This window comes from Salmo salar, chromosome 03 (genome assembly GCF_965601325.2).
Source record: "Salmo salar chromosome 03, fSalSal1, whole genome shotgun sequence".
Classification (NCBI taxonomy): domain Eukaryota; kingdom Metazoa; phylum Chordata; class Actinopteri; order Salmoniformes; family Salmonidae; genus Salmo; species Salmo salar.
The window spans coordinates 29,063,392-29,083,337 of record NC_138293.1 but is presented as its reverse complement, the minus strand read 5'-3'; the positions used below and the strand labels follow the sequence as shown (position 1 = coordinate 29,083,337).

Here is a 19,946-nt window from a genome sequence, read left to right as displayed (position 1 = left end):
TAACCTGTTAGGGCTAGGGGGCAGTATTTCCACGGCTGGATAAAAAAATGTACCCGATTTAATCTGGTTACTAATCCTACCCAGTAACTAGAATATGCATATACTTATTATATATGGATAGAAAACACCCTAAAGTTTCTAAAACTGTTTGAATGGTGTCTGTGAGTATAACAGAACTCATTTGGCAGGCAAAACCCTGAGACAGATTCTGACAGGAAGTGGATATCTGATGTGTTGTATTACCTTTAAACCTATGCCATTGAAAAACACAGGGGCTGAGGAATATTTTGGCACTTCCTATTGCTTCCACTAGATGTCACCAGCCTTTACAAAGTGTTTTGAGTCTTCTGGAGGGAGATCTGACCGAACAAGAGCCATGGAACGATGATGGCCCATTAGACACCTGGCGCGCGAGTTCATGTTGGGTACCCTCGTTCCAATACGTTATAAAAGAGAATGCATTCGTCCACCTTGAATATTATTCATGTTCTGGTTAAAAAAGGCCCTAATGATTTATGCTATACAACGTTTGACATGTTTGAACGAACGTAAATATATTTTTTCCCCTCGTTCATGACGAGAAGTCCGGCTGGCTTAGATCATGTGCTAACAAGACGGAGATTTTTGGACATAAATGATGAGCTTTTTTGAACAAAACTACATTCGTTATGGACCTGTGATACCTGGAAGTGACATCTGATGAAGAGAATCAAAGGTAATGGATTATTTACATAGTATTTTCGATTTTAGATCTCCCCAACATGGCGGCTAGTCTGTATCGCAACGCGTATTTTTCTGGGCGCAGTGCTCAGATTATTGCAAAGTGTGATTTCCCAGTAAGGTTATTTTTAAATCTGGCAAGTTGATTGCGTTCAAGAGATGTAAATCTATAATTCTTTAAATGACAATATAATATTTTACCAATGTTTTCTAATTTTAATTATTTAATTTGTGGTGCTGACTTGAATGCCGGTTATTGGAGGGAAACGATTTCCTGAACATCAACGCCACAGTAAAACGCTGTTTTTGGATATAAATATGAACTTGATAGAACTAAAAATGCATGCATTGTCTAACATAATGTCCTAGGAGTGTCATCTGATGGAGATTGTAAAAGGTTAGTGCATCATTTTAGCTGGTTTTATGGTTTTGGTGACCCCGTCTTTGACTTGACAAAACATTACACACAACTCTTGTAAATGTACTGTCCTAACATACTCTAAATTTATGCTTTCGCCGTAAAACCTTTTTGAAATCGTAAAACGTGGTTAGATTAAGGAGATGTTTATCTTTCAAAGGGTGTAAAATAGTTGTATGTTTGAAAAATTTGAATTTTGACATTTATTTGGATTCAAATTTGCCGCTCTTGAAATGCACCTGCTGTTGATGGAGTGCACCACGGGTGGGACGCTTGCGTCCCACCTAGCCCATAGAGGTTAAAGTCTAGCCAACTTGGATCTATTTACTAATGAGGTAGAACAGTTGAACTCTTCTGTCCGTCTCTGTTTGAACAACATAGCCTGTTCACTTTGTTTAGATGTTGAAATCAAGTGGTCTACCTGGATAAGATGCTTATTTCTCAGAATGAGAACGAGTTGCCAATTCCTTAAATAATTGTACTTTTATACTCATTTCACATTTATAGAACACAGACTAGAGAGCTAGCACATATGTCTGTGGCTAAAATGCTGCTTGTGGTACTGTAATGCCACGTGACAGAAACATAATTTTCCACAGTCATGTTCCTTGATACTTTTGTCTTAGTAGGGTCAGGTCTTAGTAGGGTCTGCTCTGTTCTACATTTTGGAAATTGAGACATAAAGAGCATTGTTATAAAAAGGTTAAGTTCTCCACTATTAAAGTAAAATAATGTCTATGTTTCGGTGTTCATATGACATGACTGATTATGTTGGACCAAAACTCAAATGCAAATAGCTAGTTTGCTTGTTGTCAGAGAGGAAGAAGATATTTTGTCGTTGTTTTGAGTGGCAGGGGCTTGGTGTCGGCGTGCGAATCGGAAGGCGCCCAATGCACACAGCACAGGAGCCAAGAGACGTAACCAAAAAGACAAACACTCATAAAAACAGAAAAAAATGTAAACCTCAATTCTTGCAATACAGGCATTTCGAACATTGCGCTAAAACATGCATTCAAATTAATCTAATTAGAGTTCAAATAAAAGAAAAAGTAACAATAAAATAACAATAACAAGGCAGAGGGTACCGGTACCGAGTCAAAGTGCAGGGGTTCAGGTTAGTCGAGGTAATTTATACTTGTAGGGAGGGGTAAAGTCACTATGCATAGATAACACTGCTGCTACTCACTGTTTATTAAAACAAAGGGCGGAGATCAATGTAAATAGTCCAGGTGGCTATTTACATTGCGCCACTCGGGACCAGTCTAAGGCACTGCACCTCAGTGCTAGAGAGGTCACCACAGACCCTGGTTCGATCCGGCCGTGATTGGGAGTCCCATAGGGCGGCGCACAATTGGCCCAGCATCGTCCGGGTTAGGGTTTGGCCAGGGTAGGCCGTCATTGTAAAATAAGAATTTGTTCTTAACTGAAAAAGGTTAAATAATACAAAAAACAATATGATTCATTGTTCAGCAGTCTTAGGACTTAGGGGTAGAAGCTGTTAAGGAGCCTTTTGGACTGAGACTGGAGTCTGAACATTTTTTGGGACTTCCCCTGCCACCACCTAGTATATAAACTCAGCAAAAAAAAGAAACATCGCTTTTTCAGGACCCGGTCTTTCAAAGATAATTCGTAAAAATCCAAATAACTTCATGGATCTTAATTGCAAAGGGTTTAAACACTGTTTCCCATGCTTGTTCAATGAACCATAAACAATCAATGAACATGCACCTGTGGAACAGTCGTTAAGACACTAACAGCTTACAGACGGTAGGCAATTAAGGTCACAGTTATGAAAACTTAGGACACTAAGGAGGCCTTTCTACTGACTCTGAAAAACACCAAAAGAAAGAAGCCCAGGGTCTCTGCTCATCTGCGTGAATGTGCCTTAGGCATGCTTCAAGGAGGCATGAGGACTGCAGATGTGGCCAGGGCAATAAATTGCAATGTCCGTACTGTGAGACGCATAAGACAGCGCTACAGGGAGACAGGACGGACAGCTGATCGTCCTCGCAGTGGCAGACCATGTGTAACACCGGCACAGAATCAGTACATCCGAACATCAAACATGCGGGACAGGTAAGGGATGGCAACAACTGCCCGAGTTACACCAAGAACGCACAATCCCTCCATCAGTGCTCAGACTGTGCGCAATAGGCTGAGAGACGCTGGACTAAGGGCTTGTAGGCCTGTTGTAAGGCAGATCCTCACCAGACATCACCGGCAACAACTTCTCCTATGGGCACAAACCCACTGTCCCTGGACCAGACAGGACTGGCAAAAAGTGCTCTTCACTGATGAGTCGCAGTTGTCTCTCACCAGGGGTGATGGTCGGATTCACGTTTATCGTCAAAGGAATGAGCATTACACCGAGGCCTGAACTCTGGAGCGGGATCGATTTGGAGGGGGAGGGTCCGTCATGGTCTGGGGCGGTGTGTCACAGCATCATCACTGAGCTTGTCGTCAATGCCGGCAATCTCAACGAAATGCGTTACAGGGAAGACATCCTCCTCCCTCATGTGGTACCCTTCCTGCAGGCTCATCCTGACATGACCCTCCAGCATGACAATGCCACCAGCCATACTGCTCATTCTGTGCGTGATTTCCTACAAGACAGGAATGTCAGTGTTCTGTCATGGCCAGCGAAGAGCCCGGATCTCTTATTTTGTTTTGACCCCCCCCCCCCCCCCCCTTTGTTCAGGGACACATTATTCAATTTCTGTTAGTCACATGTCTGTGGAACTTGTTCAGTTAATGTCTCAGTTGTTGAATCTTATGTTCATACAAATACACATGTTAAGTTTGCTGAAAATAAACTCAGTTGACAGTGAGAGGACATTTCTTTTTTTGCTGAGTTTAGGTCCTGGATGGCAGGAAGCTTGGCCCCAGTGATGTACTGGGCCGTACGCAATACCCTCTGTCATGCCTTGCGGTCGAATGCTGAGCAGTTGCCATACCAGGTGGTGATGCAACCGGTCAGGATGCTTTTGATGGTGCAGCTGTTTAACTTTTTGAGGATCTGGGGACCCATGCCAAATATTTTCAGTCTCCTGATGGGGAAAAAGTGTTGTCGTGCCGTCTTCACAACTGTCTCGTGTGTTTGGACTAGAGGTCGACCGATTAATCGGAATGGCTAATACATTAGGGCCGATTTCAAGTTTTCATAACAATCGGAAATCGGTATTTTTTGACACCGATTTTATTTTATTTTATTTTTTACACACCTTTATTTAACTAAATCAAATCAAATGTATTTATATAGCCCTTCTTACATCAGCTGATATCTCAAGGTGCTGTACAGAAACTCAGCCTAGAACCCCAAACAGAAAGCAATGCAGGTGTAGAAGCACGGTGGCAAGGAAAAACTCCCTAGAAAGGCCAAAACCTAGGAAGAAACCTAGAGAGGAACCAGGCTATGAGGGGTGGCCAGTCCTCTTCTGGCTGTGCCGGGTGGAGATTATAACAGCACATGGCCTAGAACTAGGCAAGTCAGTTAAGGAAACATTCTTATTTTCAATGACGGCCTAAGAACGGTGGGTTAACTGCCTTGTTCAGGGGCAGAACGACAGATTTTTACCTTGTCAGCTCGGGATTCTTTCTTAAAATCAATACACAAGTATATATTTTTAAACCTGCATATTTAGTTAATATTGCCTGCTAACATGAATTTCTTTTAACTAGGGAAAATGTGTCACTTCTCTTGCAACAGAGTCAGGGTGGGCATATGCAGCAGTTTGGGCCGCCTGGCTCGTTGCGAACTAATTTGCCAGAATTTTAGGTAACTATGACATAACATTGAAGGTTGTACAAAGTAACAGGAATATTTAGACTTAGGGATGCCACCCGTTAGATAAAATACGGAACGGTTCCGTGTTTCACTGAAAGAAAAAAAATATATGTTTTCGAGATGATAGTTTCCGGATTCGACCATATTAATGACCTAAGGCTCGTATTTCTGTGTGTTATTATGTTATAATTAAGTCTATGATTTGATAGAGCAGTCTGACTGAGCGATGGTAGGCACCAGCAGGCTCGTAAGTATTCATTCAAACAGCACTTTCGTGCATTTTGCCAGCAGCTCTTCGCAATGCTTGAAGTATTGTTGTAATTGTCATAATTGTCACACACGTACATACATAGTTTCTTTTTTTATATAAATTGGCCGATTAATCGGTAGCGGCTTTTTTGGTCCTCCAATAAATCGGTATCGGCGTTGAAAAATCATAATTGGGCGACCTCTAGTTTGGACCATGATAGTTTGTTGGTGATGTGGACACCAAGGAACTTGAAACTCTCGACCCGTTCCACTACAGCCCCGTCAATGAGAATGGGGGCCTGTTCGGCCCTCCCTTTCCTGTAGTCCACGATCAGCTCCTTTGTCTTGATCATGTTGATGGAGAGGTTGTTGTCCTGGCACAACACTGCCAGGTCTCTGACCTCCCTATAGTCTGTCTCATCGTTGTCGGTGATCAGGCCTACCACTTGTGTCGTCAGCAAACTTAATGGTGGCGTTGGAGTCATGCTTGGCCATAGAGTCATGGGTGAACAGGGAGTACAGGAGGGGACAAAGCACACACCCCTGAGGTGCCGCAGTGTTGAGGATAAGCGTGGCAGATGTGTTGTTACCTACCCTTACCACCTGGGGGCAGCCTGTCAGGAAGTCCAGGATCCAGTTGCAGAGGGAGGTGTTTGTCCCAGGGTCCTTCACTTAGTGATGATCTTTGTGGGCATTATGGTGTTGAACGCTGAGCTGTAGTCAATGAACAGCATTCTCGCATAGGTTGTCCTTTTGTCCAGGTTGGAAAGGGCAGTGTGGAGTGCGATTGAGATTGTGTCATCTGTGGATCTGTTGGGGCGTTTTGCGAATTGGAGTGGGTCTAGAGTTTCTGGGATGATGGTGTTGATGTGAGCCAAGAGCAACCTTTCAAAGCACTTCATGGCTACCAACGTGAGTGCTACGGGGCGGTAGTCATTTAGGGGAAAGTGGAAAGGTCGTACAACTGAATGCCTTCAACTGAAATGTGTCTTCCTCATTTAACCCAACCCCTCTGAATCAGAGGTTCGGGGGGCTGCCTTAATCGACATCCACGTCTTCGGCGCCCGGGGAACAGTGCGTTAACTGCCTTGCTCAGGGGCAGAACGACAGATCTTTACCTTGTCAGCTTGGGGATTCGATCTAGTAACCGAGCCCAACGCTCTAACCACTAGGTTACCTTCACTTTCTTGGGCACAGAAACATGTTGGTATTACACTCAGACAGTGAGAGGATGAAAATGTCAGTGCAGACACTTGCAAGTTGGTCCACGAATGCTCTGAGTACACGTCCTGGTAATCCGTCTGGCCCCGCAGCCTTTTGAATGTTTACCTGTTTAACCTGTTAGGGCTAGGGGGCAGTATTGACACGGCTGGATAAAAAACATACCCGATTTAATCTGGTTACCACTCCTACCCAGTAACTAGAATATGCATATACTTATTACATATGGATAGAAAACACCCTAAAGTTTCTAAAACTGTTTGAATGGTGTCTGTGAGTATAACAGAACTCAAATGGCAGGTCAAAACCTGAGAGATTCCTTTACAGGAAGTGGCCTGTGACCATTTCTTGAACTTCTTTTCCATCTCTATCTTTTACTAAGGATCTCTGCTCTAACGTGACACTTCCTACGTCGTCCATAGGCGCTCAGAGCCCGGGAAAAACCTGAATGTCGTCATCCCAGCCCCAGGCTGAAACACATTATCGCCTTTCTCAAGTGGCCGATCAAGGGACTCTGGGCTTAGGCGCGTGACCCGACCGCCCCCGCCTTTGTGATTTTTTTCCTCTGTTTGCCGAAAAGGAGAATCCCTGTCGGAATATTATCGCTTTTCTACGAGAAAAAAGGCGTAAAAATTGATTTTAAACAGCGGTTGACATGCTTCGAAGTACGGTAATGGAATATTTAGAATTTTTTTGTCCCGAATTGCGCCATGCGCACGACCCTTTACCATTTCGGATAGTGTCTGGAACGCACGAACAAAACGCCGCTATTCGGATATAACGATGGATTATTTTGGACCAAACCAACATTTGTTATTGAAGTAGCAGTCCTGGGAGTGTATTCTGACGAAGACAACAAAAGGTAATCAAACTTTTATAATAGTAAATATGATTATGGTGAGTGCTAAACTTGCCGGGTGTCTAAATAGCTAGCCCGTGATGACTGGGCTATGTACTTAGAATATTGCAAAATGTGCTTTCACCAAAAAGCTATTTTAAAATCGGACATCTCGAGTGCATAGAGGAGGTCTGTATCTATAATTCTTAAAATAATTGTTATGCTTTTTGTGAACGTTTATCGTGAGTAATTTAGTAAAATGTTAGCGAATTCCCCGGAAGTTTGCGGGGGGTATGCTAGTTCTGAACGTCACATGCTAATGTAAAAAGCTGGTTTTTGATATAAATATGAACTTGATTGAACAAAACATGCATGTATTGTATAACATAATGTCCTAGGGTTGTCATCTGATGAAGATCATCAAAGGTGAGTGCTGCATTTAGCTGTCTTCTGGGTTTTTGTGACATTATATGCTAGCTTGAAAAATGGGTGTCTGATTATTTCTGGCTTGGTACTCTGCTGACATAATCTAATGTTTTGCTTTCGTTGTAAAGCCTTTTTGAAATCGGACAGTGTGGTTAGATTAACGAGAGTCTTGTCTTTAAATAGCTGTAAAATAGTCATATGTTTGAGAAATTGAAGTAATAGGATTTTTAAGGTTTTGAAAATCGCGCCACAGGCTTCAAGTGGCTGTTACGTAGGTGGGACGAATTCGTCCCGCCTAGCCCAGAGAGATTAAAAGGTCTTTCTCACATCGGCTATGGAGAGCGTGATCACACAGTCGTCTGGAACAGCTGGTGCTCTCATTTATGCTTCAGTGTTGCTTGCCTCAAAGCGAGCATACATTGCACGGTTTCACCGGTACCACAGTAATATCACGGTACCAAAACGTCATGACACTTACTATACGAACATTTTAGAATACCGTTGTACCGTTTCATATGATACTACTACCTCTTTTCAGCCCTACTGAACCTGCTGGTGCCTGTTATAAAATGTTAATAAAGTCAGTTTTGTTTATAAATGCAGTTGAACTGAAGTAACTGTATGTGCAGGTCCAGGTAATATCCACTTCACATTCATGTGTATATCACGTGTGGCAGCTGTAATCAGCCAGCCACATCCCCCATCAGCCCTCACCTGCTTCTCTTCGTCCCGCTCTTCATGCGCATCTATTCCTGCGTCAGTTTTATAATTTAGCTGTGATGCAGACCCTAATGAGTTTTCTGTTGTAAGAAATGTACACTATTAACATTGGAGCAGCACGCAGAGCGAGCAATGTTCATACATTTTATCATTTAAATCGCCTGTTATAACCAAGAGCACATCCCATTCATAGTATACTTTGGAAGTTCACCATCATGCAGCCTCTGAGTGTCAGAGGGAAAAAGGAGCACCGCTTCACAACAGGCATACTTGCAGTTTTACAGCAAAGAAAACTGCTTGTCTCTAGCCTAAACGGTTAAAAAAAAGTTCACCCATATTACCAGATGCCTTTTTTTCTTTCTATGGGGATTCGCACGCATTTAATATAATTTTACAAACCATGTTGCTGGCTGTTTCAAACTAATCTCAGGTTGCTAACGTTGTTCAGTCATGTTTCCTAGCTAGCTAACAACCTGGTAACTTGATAGTAGGTGTAGGCAAATTTGATTGGCACAGGAAGAAAGGAAAAGGGTCTGCTACTCATGAGATGTGCATCAAAGGTAGGATTCATATATTTCTAATGTAAGCCTAAACAATATAAAAATCATATTTCATTCTGGTGCTCCTTAAATTCTGTTTGGTGTCTAACATTTTAAAAGTTGGGGGCAGAGTGTGTATGTTTGTGGGAGAGAGAGTGGTGTGTGTGTGTGCAGGGGCGGAAATCCCGGGGGGGACGGGGGGGACACGACCCCCCCATCCTGGGAAAAATATGATTTGTCCCCCCCAATATATCACTGAAACATAACTATGTAATTTAAATAATATTAATAATACGCAATGAAAGCAATTGTGCTGATTATAGACACCTAATAGCGCGTTTTTAAGTTTCAAAAGATTGCGACCCCCCCCGCCCTTTGCCTCACAATGGTTTGATCCACTGCCAGTTCCTTAGCTTGCTACGTAACTGCCGTGAGGTTCATCCAGTCAATCGCGCGCACACACACACTAGCTGAATATGCAGAGCTAGCGCGCAAATATTAACTATTAAGCTAGCTAGTACCTATTCCATTTATGTGGCGTCGTCAAAGATGGAATCAGCATGCAGATGATGTTAAGTTAGTGCTTCAAAGTCCCTGTGATAAGGTTAGCGATAAACTGAAGTCCAAACTGAACACAATTACACTCTCATCTACCATTGTCTTAAATATATTTCATGGTCTCGTTGCAAAAGCTAAATTGTCGCAAGGGAACTTTTATTTATTTATTTTATTTCACCTTTATTTAAACCGGGTAGCAAAGATTATAGGAACCACCACTGAAACTGAATTGGTGCTCGCTAGCTTGGCAAATTCAGCTATTGTTGGAAGCCAGCCAATATGAAACAAACTATTAAAATTACAAAAGGTTGCAGCATATGTTGTGTAAATGGTGAACTCATACAGCTGTCAACTCGTCATTTTAATCCGTTTCACATTTGCTAGCTACCTTTTAGATCGAAGCCCATATAGAATGATTGAAGATGATAGAAGCCCATCTCCTACTGTAAATAACCTACACACTGTGTGTGTAGCCAGCCAGGTAGAAAAATGGCAGAAAAATAAAAGACGGACATCAGACTATTTTTCAATACACCAAAACGCATAGTAAGAACCCTAGTAGCCTAATTTCTCAAAGACTAGTTGATAAAATGTTCATAAGAAAGAAATTAAATTCTAATGGAAATGTTTCACAATGATGTCATTAGGCAGAGCAGGCAACAGATGGCACACAGACAGCAGAGTTGGGGACAGATATGCAGGGACAGACTGGCAGAGACAGGGAGTCTCAGGTAAGTTTGTTGAGTCTTTGTTTGGCAACATTATGAAAGGTTCTCAATTTTTTGGACTTGTAAAATAGGAACATAATTGGAAAATGCCATGGATACCCCCACTCTCAACTTAAACTGGTGACTGAACTAAGATTTGTTAAAGGCAATGGTATTGCTGTTGTGATTAGTTGTGTAGTTTTGGGTACCGGTAGTTAGGAGTACGGCAAGCACCTTATTTCTTTGGTTCCTCAATATACATTTACCATATTACAATGTAGGCTATGTGTTACAGCACTACTTTTGGTGTCCCCCTCAGGAATTGCTCTTGAGAAAATTTCATGTAATTGTCCCCTCCAAAGTGGATATCAGATTTTCGCCCCTGTGTGTGTGTGTGTTTACGAGAGAGAGGGAGACAGTGTGTCTGTCTGTGTTAACTTATGAGTAAAGGTTTCATGCAGTGTTTTCCCCTTACTGACACAATGACATGCAGATCATTATGCATGTATATTCCTTCTAGAGGTCCACCAATTATGATTTTTCAACGCCGATACCGATGCCGATTATTGGAGGACCGAAAAAAAGCAGATTAAAAAAATAAATAATAATCGACCGATTAATTGGTATTTATTTGTAATAATGACAATTACAACAATACTGAATGAACACTTATTTTAACTTAATATAATACATCAATAAAATCAATTTAGCCTCAAATAAATAATGAAACATGTTCAATTTGGTTTAAATAATGCAAAAACAAAGTGTTGGAGAAGAAAGTAAAAGTGCAATCTGTGCCATGTAAGAAAGCTAACGTTTAAGTTCCTTGCTCAGAACATGAGAACATATGAAAGCTGGTGGTTCCTTTTAACATGAGTCTTCAATATTCCCAGTTAAGAAGTTTTAGGTTGTAGTTATTATAGGAATTATAGGACTATTTCTCTCTATACGATTTGTATTTCATATACCTTTGACTATTGGATGTTCTTATAGGCACTTTAGTATTGCCAGTGTAACAGTATAGCTTCCGTCCCTCTCCTCGTTCCTACCTGGGCTCGAACCAGGAACACATCGACAACAGCCACCCTCGAAGCAGCGTTGCCCATGCAGAGCAAGGGGAACAACTACTCCAAGTCTCAGAGCGAGTGACGTTTGAAACGCTATTAGCATGCACCCCGCTAACTAGCTAGTCATTTCACATCATTTTTTTATAAGATAAGTTTAATGCTAGCTAGCAACTTACCTTGGCTTCTTACTGCATTCGCTTAACAGGCAGGCTCCTCGTGGATTGCAATGTAAAGCAGGTGGTTAGAGCGTTGGACTAGTTAACCGTAAGGTTGCAAGATTGAATCCCCGAGCTGACAAGGTAAAAATCTGTCGTTCTGCCCCTGAACAAGGCAGTTAATCCACCGTTCCTAGGCCGTAATTGAAAATAAGAATGTGTTCTTAACTGACTTGCCTAGTTAAATAAAAGGTGTAAATTTAAAAATAAATAAATACAAAATCGGCCAAATCGGTGTTCAAAAACAACGATTTCCAATTGTTATGAAAACTTGAAATCAGCCCTAATTAAAAATCGGCCATTCCGAATAATCGGTCGACCTCTAATTCCTTCCTCCAGCCAAAACACAGGTAGGTCTTTGCAAATATGAGCAAATCAGCCAGTCTATTCTGTATTCTATTATAGACTGAACAGTATAAAGTTAAATTCAATGTGTTGTATTGAGTAGAATTGTGAATTTCAGTGACAGGTTTTTGCGTAGCACATGCGCAGAACGTTTCGAAATAGGGAACATGCGTGCGGGGCGAACAGGACGCTGGGCCACAGATTTTTTTTTAACAACTCGGTATCGTGATACTTGGCCTAGTATTGTATCTTTAGTAAAATGTTGGTATCGTGACAACACTAAAAACGAATTAATTCTATATAATCGCCCAGCTCTACGCTGGCCATCTGGCTTCGTAATGTGATGGGAGTTTAATTGAAAAATATAACATTTTCCAGTGACCATCAACGAACTCATTCAGTTCATTGAAACATTACAGTCTGATTGACTAGTTTTATTAGGGGTCAAGGATGTGCATCTTTCCCTTTCAGACACAGCAGGGGTTCAAACTGTAGAACCCAGTTCATACATTTGAATATAAAAATTGATTTTATCAAACAAAACAATGCTACATTTTATCTCTGGGACCCTCAGGATGCCAAATCAGAGCAAGATCACTGAATGTAAGTACATTATTTAGCTTGAGGTGAATGTATCAAACCAGTTGCCATGATAAGGTTGCCAAGGTTTTTGTTGTTGTGCACTCTCCTCAAACAATAGCATGGTATGTTTTCACTAATAGCTACTGTAAATTGGACAGTACAGTTAAATTAACAAGACTTTAACAACCGGACACCGATCTTAAATTCAAATCTGCTGCTGAGGTGCTTTTGAGCTGGGCCTCTCTGAGCTGACTTCTCTGTATGTGTGTGTAAATGATGTATTCAGTATGTCTATGGTGTATGTAGGCACCTGAGCTGAGCCATAAGGGAAATTGGGCATCAACCAACCCACTATCAGTTAGTTTGCTTTTCTTTTTTACAAATGTTTTTTTATTTGAATGCTGAAGGTGATGCATAGATGTGCCAGATCAGGAATATGCCTACTTCTCATTGGTCAGCACACGAAGCTGTGCACAGCGAGCAGTTTGACTAGGCTACTGATATTGTCTGGGGTTGTTAGGCATGCAAAATTACTTGTAGATCAATGACTGTCAACCTAATTACATGCTTAATTAGACAAGGAGGATGCTGTACAAAAGTAGAGGTATTTTCGGAAGGTAGAAAGAAAGTAATTTGATGAACAACAACAAAGATAGTAAACCGGCGATTCATAACTTTTGTACCGATTTTCTGACATATGCATGCTACATTTGGATCTGTTTGGAATTCTCCAGACCAATGAACTCATATCTTAAACATTTGAACCAGGACTGATGCGGTGAATCATTACTTCCCTGTTAGGAGTGCCATCAAAAGGAAAACAGAACTTTTGTATAAAATCGGCAAGAAAGCAGAACACGACACAGTGTTAAACTACACATTTTACAGTGTCCAGTCTTTGCACAGGGTAATGGAGAAATGAAACAGGATAAAATAGCCTGAGCTAACCCATCTCTATATTTACCAGAGACTGAGCATAACAGACAACCCAAAGCCTACAGGAAGAAAGCAGAGTCCTCAATCCAATTTCCGATATCCATCAGAGAGCCATATAATGCTCTGTAAATGGCTGCTAAACAAGTTAAGCCCTGGGCTTTAATGAGGTACAGATCACAGGAGTGGAGGGGGGGGGGGGTTCTGTCTAATAGAGCTTTTATAGGTTAGGGCTCCTCAGAGAAAAACAACCCATTCACTAGTGGCACACTAACTGTGGATAAAAACTACACTGGATGCATCACTATAGTATGTTTCGTCTGCTCTAGAGACACAGCAGTTAAACACTCCAATATCAGTGATTGGTCAAAATGACCCATGATAAAATGGGTTTTACTGGGTTAAATGGACATAGATTGGATTAAAAGAACATACACTAGGCTTACGTGAGCTGAGGTGGGTGGAACAGGCTGACCTTAACTGGGTTGAGAACTAAGCTTAGGTTAGGCCTACTCCTATTGTGTCAAAATCTAATTTAGTGGAATATTTGCAAGTGAGCAGACTTTGAAGCTGGCATCTTTTCTTCTAGCTATGGTAGCCAAAATAATGGGCAACTGGGCATTTTTATACATGACCCTAAGCATGATGGGATGCTAATGGCTTAATTAACTCAGGAACATCTGCTTTCAATATACTTTGTATCCCCATAATTTACTCAAGTGTTTCCTTTATTTTGGCAGTTACCTGTAGCTTAACCTACATCTAATTGATCATCTCCAGGACCCCAATTTCCATGAGAACTTTGGATCACCCAAAAACAACCTTTAAGGTGGTAAAATGTTGGAATTTTGGGCATGAATTTGAGTGGGGCTTATGTACCTTGCACAAAGAGGGTCTGGTCAGTCTCTCCTCTTCATCAAATGGACCTTTCCAACGTGACGCCATCATTTCACTTCACACAAGAGGTGACAATCCTTTAGTGCACACATCGAAAGCTATAGATCCCAGCAAATAGACAGCAGTCGAGTCTTCCAAGTAACGTTAAGATTCGTCTCTCCAGTTCACACCGTAATCCATGTTCTCGTATCTGGTCCAAATTGTTGAGCTGAATGTGAAACAAGTTTATTTGAATTAACGAATTGCATTAGTGACTGCTGTATTGAAATACACAATACAATTTATATTCCAATTGTAGCTAACAAACATTGATAAACATAGTTGAAATGTGAAAATGATAACTAAGGTTAGTGCAAAAATGTGCTTGCTATTACCTTTCTAATACGCTAGGTTATTACCAGCAAGCCAAGCAACAAGTGAGTAGGCAGGAGGCAAAGCCGATCGATGCGACTCGCTCGCGGACTAACGTTAGTAACTAACTCGTGAGGCAAAACTTGCCACCCTGTTGTTTTTGTGCTCGAACCGAATTTCACTGGTCACCGTACTATAAGTCTAGTTATTTTCTAATCTGATAAAGTAAAACAGGTCAAGTGGTAAAAACACAGGCATGTCGTTACGTTGGTCGCCGATTCTTTTCCTGCCCTGGCTGAACTCGGTTAATTTAGCTGGATCCGATCAATACAAAGAAGCCAAAGTTTTCCTCAACAAACAACTTCGTTGTGGGGTGGGAGAACGTTCAAATTACAGATGACACGATACAGCAAGAGTTGTCAGAGGTGTAGTTAGCTAGCTACATCTAACATTACAAAACAAACGTGTGGAACCTGTTTAACTAACAAGCTAGCTGGCTATTCTTCAGAAGTTTGTAGTTGCCATTAAAAAAAAAATATCCGTGCAATGTGACTAAGGTAGCTAGCTAACGTTAGCATGCTATTTAATGGGCTAAAGTAAACCTACCTGTTGTGAAAAGCGACGTTACAGACTGTGTTGAAACGTATTTATTACCCATAAAAATCACTCAAATAAAATTCTGGCCCAGTGTCAGTTTCAATCATATTTCCATATCCTAACGAAATACAGTCACAGATGTATCCCATCCGAACTCCGGGGAGACACGCGGCTGCTGGAAGTTAGAATTTAGTTCAAGTCTTCCAGAATGCCAAAGACCATCCTCTTTTCGCCAGCGCCACTCCCGGCAAGGCTTCTTCTTCTTCTTTGGTATTATGACGGTCCGCAAACAAATGTCTAGGGCCATGCCGCCGACTACTGTATTGGCTGTGTATCAGCCTATTATTCTGTAGTATGACTTCATCACACTGTAAAATACATGGATTTTATTGATTTATTGCCCTACCAACTAACCCTTCACCCATTAAAACCTCACCACTATTCTGCTACTTTTGCCTCATCTGATCCTACTCCAGGCCAGCAGACTGGGAGGATGGGACACTATAATTCAAAACATCTTGTAACTCTTCTGCAGTAAAATCTCGTACACCCAAGCACTGGCGGCTCTAGCTTGTATGGCTCCCTGGGCGAACCCCCCATTCAGCGCCCCCCGCCAACACAATTTTTTTTTTTTTTTATTCAGACATTTGGAACAACACAAATAAATAATCATAACATGTACTATATACATATAAAAATATATACAAAAATAAGACTCATAAATATCAAAAAGAAGTAACAAAGACAAATAGAAACAAATTTGTGTTGATTTGGCACACGAGCATCAATACATTACCCATCCCCCGACACTGTCAACCAAGAGTCAAGACTAAACCAATTCACCTTGGTGGTGTGCAGACTGGTTTTATATTATTATTAACGATTTTGCACAAACCAGAAAAAAATGCAATGATATGTCTGTGAAACTACATATTCACAGTATTATGAATGAATTGTGGTTTATTTGGTAGCATTTCGTAGTGTGACTGATTTTACTAATTGCATTAGTACTGTACAAAGTTAGAGGTGAGCTATTTGATAGATTCCCCCGCTCCCCCTACCTCAGGCTTCCAGTGGGGAGACCTGAGGTCAACCTACTCCCACCCCCCTCCCCATCTCGTACTTCTGGGTGGGAGACCTTCCCAGGCAGTAGCCTGCCTAGCTCACAAACTAGAATCAGGGCGCCCACTCCGCAAAGGTTAATTGACCCACAGTCCCACACAGTGACATGATATCATTGACGTGACGTGCAAATGAGCGATAGAAAACCAACCGCGCAAATCAAATTTTATTGGTCACATACACATGGTTAACAGATGTTAATGTGAGTGTAGCGAAATGCTTGTGCTTCAAGTTCCGACAGTGCAGTAATATATAACAAGTAAACTAACAATTCCACAACTACCTAATACGCACAAATCTAAAGGGGTGAATGAGAATATGTACATATAAGTATATGGATGAGCGATGGCCCAGCGGCATAGGCAAGGTGCAATAGATGGTATAAAATACAGTATATACTTGTGATATGAGTAATGTAAAATATGTAAATATTATTAAAGTGGCATTATTTAAAGTGGCATTGTTTAAAGTGACTAGTGATCCATTTATTAAAGTGGCCAGTGATTGGGTCTCAATGTAGGCAGCAGCCTCTCTGAGTTAGTGATTGCTGTTTAACAGTCTGATGGCCTTGAGATAGAAACTGTTTCTTAATCTCTCGGTCCCAGCTTTGATCCACCTGTACTGACCTCGGCTTCTGGATGATAGCGGGGTGAACAGTAGTGGCTCGGGTGGTTGTTGTCCTTGATGATCTTTTTGGCCTTCCTGTGACATCGGGTGCTGTATGTGTCATGGAGGGCAGGTAGTTTGCCCCCTGTGATGTGTTGTGCTGCGGTCTGCAGCACCCTCTGGAGAGCCTTGCGGTTGCCTTGCAGTTGCCGTACCAGGCGGTGATACAGCCCGACAGGATGCTCTTGATTGTGTATCTGTAATTTCTTCAGCCTCCTGAGGTTGAACACGGGCTGTTGCGCCTTCTTCACCACACTGTCTATGTGGGTGGACCGTTTCAGTTTGTTTGTGATGTGTACGCCCAGGAACTTAAAACTTTCCACGTTCTCCCCTGTTGTCCCTTCAATGTGGATAGGGGGGTGCTCCCTCTGCTGTTTCCTGAAGTCCACAATCATCTCCTTTGTTGAGTGAGAGGTTGTTTTCCTGACACCACACTCCGAGTGCCCTCTCCTCCTCCCTGTAGGCCATCTAGTCGTTGATGGTGATCAAGCCAACTACTGTTGTGTCGTCTGCAAACCTGATGATTGATGTCACCATTCCGATTTTTTTTATGCGGGCGCCCCGTGCCACCCCCTGCAAGATGCCGCCCTGGGCGGCTGCCCATGTCGCCTAAACCTAAATCTGCCACTGCACCCAAGTACTCTGCAGCTGCGACCAAGACATCTATCCTCTGTGATGTCTGTTCCATTCCTGCGGTACAATTAACAACCATGGCCATGAATGCAAAAAAACAACCTTACTGAAGTACGTTATTCCTTTCACTCTCTGTTCACCTCGGCCTACACACAGGGATCCTCTTAGGATCCCTCACCCTGGACCCACCTTCCTCTACCACTCTCTTCACTGCCTCAGCATATGACACCTTCTGCACTACTCTGATCGTGGCAACCTCAACCCGCCTTTCTCTGACAGCACACCTCTGATCTCCGGCACCATGGGTACCTCTACAGTTTACACACACAACTTTTTCCACCAATACTACAAATTCCTTTGTCTGATGTCCTCCTGCACACTTCTCATATCTAGGAATCTCCCTCCTACACACTGCTGTCACATGACCATAAGCTTGACACCACAAAAGCGTTCATGGCTCCCGGCCAATCACAATCATTGTAGAAACTTCTGCTTTAAAATTCGACCAATCGTATGACTCCTTACAAAGCCACATGAGGTGGTGTTTTTGTTATTCCACTAGCTAGGTTACCATCAAATTGGCTACAGATTTTAATGCAAATGTTCAAAAATCTGCATAAAGAAAATATGAGAATTTTCCCACCAGTGGTGTGTTTCCACCAAATAGACTTGTTTTGGATAAAAGTCAGTGTGTGATGATGTAGTGCACACAATGTACTTTTTCACTTATGTTTTCATGTTCCGAATAAAAATCAACTCTACCGATAGTTTTGCCACAAAAACTGTTGCGTTAAATAGCAAATGCGCCTACTCTGGTCTTTACACGTGCTCTCTAGCCAACAGCTCGCAGATATAGTGTGGGTAGGCTTTGTGGGTAAACTAGTCTGCATGATAAGATTATTATGGATAAGAGTGAGAATATTTTTATTTGCCAAATGGCAGTCAAACGTCATGTCACCAGAATATACCCTCAATATTTATTGGAAACGAGCATCAAGATCACCGTGCACTTTCACCACCCTGTGAAGTTCATCATCATTTATTTAATCTGTAACCTAATAAACTGCATGGTTTCCGGAGTCATCGTGGGAGGACCACACACCATATCTTAATGTGACTCCAAGTTTACTTCCATATGATGGTTATTATATAAATATTTGCCCACAAGGGCATTTCCACTGGCATTTCTCGCAAAATAAATTCTACTGACACAAAAAGATCCCACCATGTCGAACAGACACATTATCTGTCTGCATTTATAAAATTGTACCGAAACTTCCTGTTTCCATCACATCTTGATTTTATTTATATGAATAAAAACTGTGGATGGAAACGTGGTTAATAAACCGGCAGTTTCGGTAGATTTTATAAATGCCGACAGATCATTTGTTCGTTCGACATGGTGGGATTTTTTTGTGTCTGTAAAATTAGTTTCCCACTGGTGGGAAAATGTGCATATTGTCTTTATGCAGATTTTAGAATATAGGCATAAAGATCTGTCACCAATTGGATGGAAACCTAGCTAGTGAGGCAGAAACCTTTTGGACTTTTTAACTTTTGGGGCACTCAAAGTGATACAACTCAGAGGACAAAAATTGTTCTGAAATGCTGCAGAACCCCCTGAGAAATCAGAAGAAAAAGAAGTATGAAGAAAAAAAAATGTTTGAAAGAAATATTTTTTCACAAAAGTAGTGCACTGGGCTTTTACTAATACTAGCGGACCAACAGTTTTTTCAGCATCTCTGCTTTGGCAAAAAAGGTAGTTGTATAATTAAGAACAGTATCTTGCAGGATTCTATAGTTGGAATTGTAATAGTTGTTGCCCTGTCCCTTTTTCTGCAATTGTCATTCTAATGGGATCCAGAAAGTACAAAACCCTGTCCTCAAACATTTACATCAAAAGGTGCAAAGTTATGAGCAAAGACACAAAACATCCACATCAAATAAAATATTTTTCTTGATCAAATAAAATTAAACAACCACTTGTTTATGCAGTATTAATTTACCATCCTTACTAAACACTTAATTTAAATGTACATTACTGTATTGTACATAGGCTGGTCATCTAGGTTTGTACCTGTAGACTTTCCATCACCATGAAGAAAAACAATGACCAATACACTAATTGAGTACATTGAGACATCAATTGGTTTGTGATGATGTGATGTGATGATGTGGCTCATTTGGTAGACCATTGCAATGCTATGGTTGTGGGTTCAATTCCCACGGGGGACCAATACAAAAAATGTATGTCACACAAACACCTATACAAACACTCATACATATACAACTGCTTGGCCAGATTACAATAGTCACGTGGTGGCTGGTTCAGTGGGGTCGAGAAGGGATTGGCATGTG

At 41.5% G+C, this 19,946-nt stretch overlaps 1 protein-coding gene across 3 annotated transcripts in view; it reads right to left on the bottom strand.

The window, feature by feature from the left end:
* Positions 1-15,385, bottom strand: part of LOC106599254 (rho GTPase-activating protein 21) — a 106,667-nt gene extending 91,282 nt beyond the window's left edge. For 2 of the 3 annotated variants that reach the window (XM_014190390.3, XM_082973403.1), the window contains exons 1-2: positions 15,177-15,385; positions 14,202-14,427 (exon numbers count right to left, since the gene is read on the bottom strand). In XM_014190390.3, coding sequence (XP_014045865.3) covers positions 14,202-14,270 — 69 coding nt within the window. In that variant the 5' untranslated portion in view covers positions 14,271-14,427; positions 15,177-15,385. Of the gene's footprint in view, positions 1-14,201; positions 14,428-14,593; positions 15,130-15,176 lie in introns of those variants that run through there. The other variant, XM_082973402.1, reaches the window with a different exon arrangement.
* Positions 15,386-19,946: the final 4,561 nt, after the last annotated feature.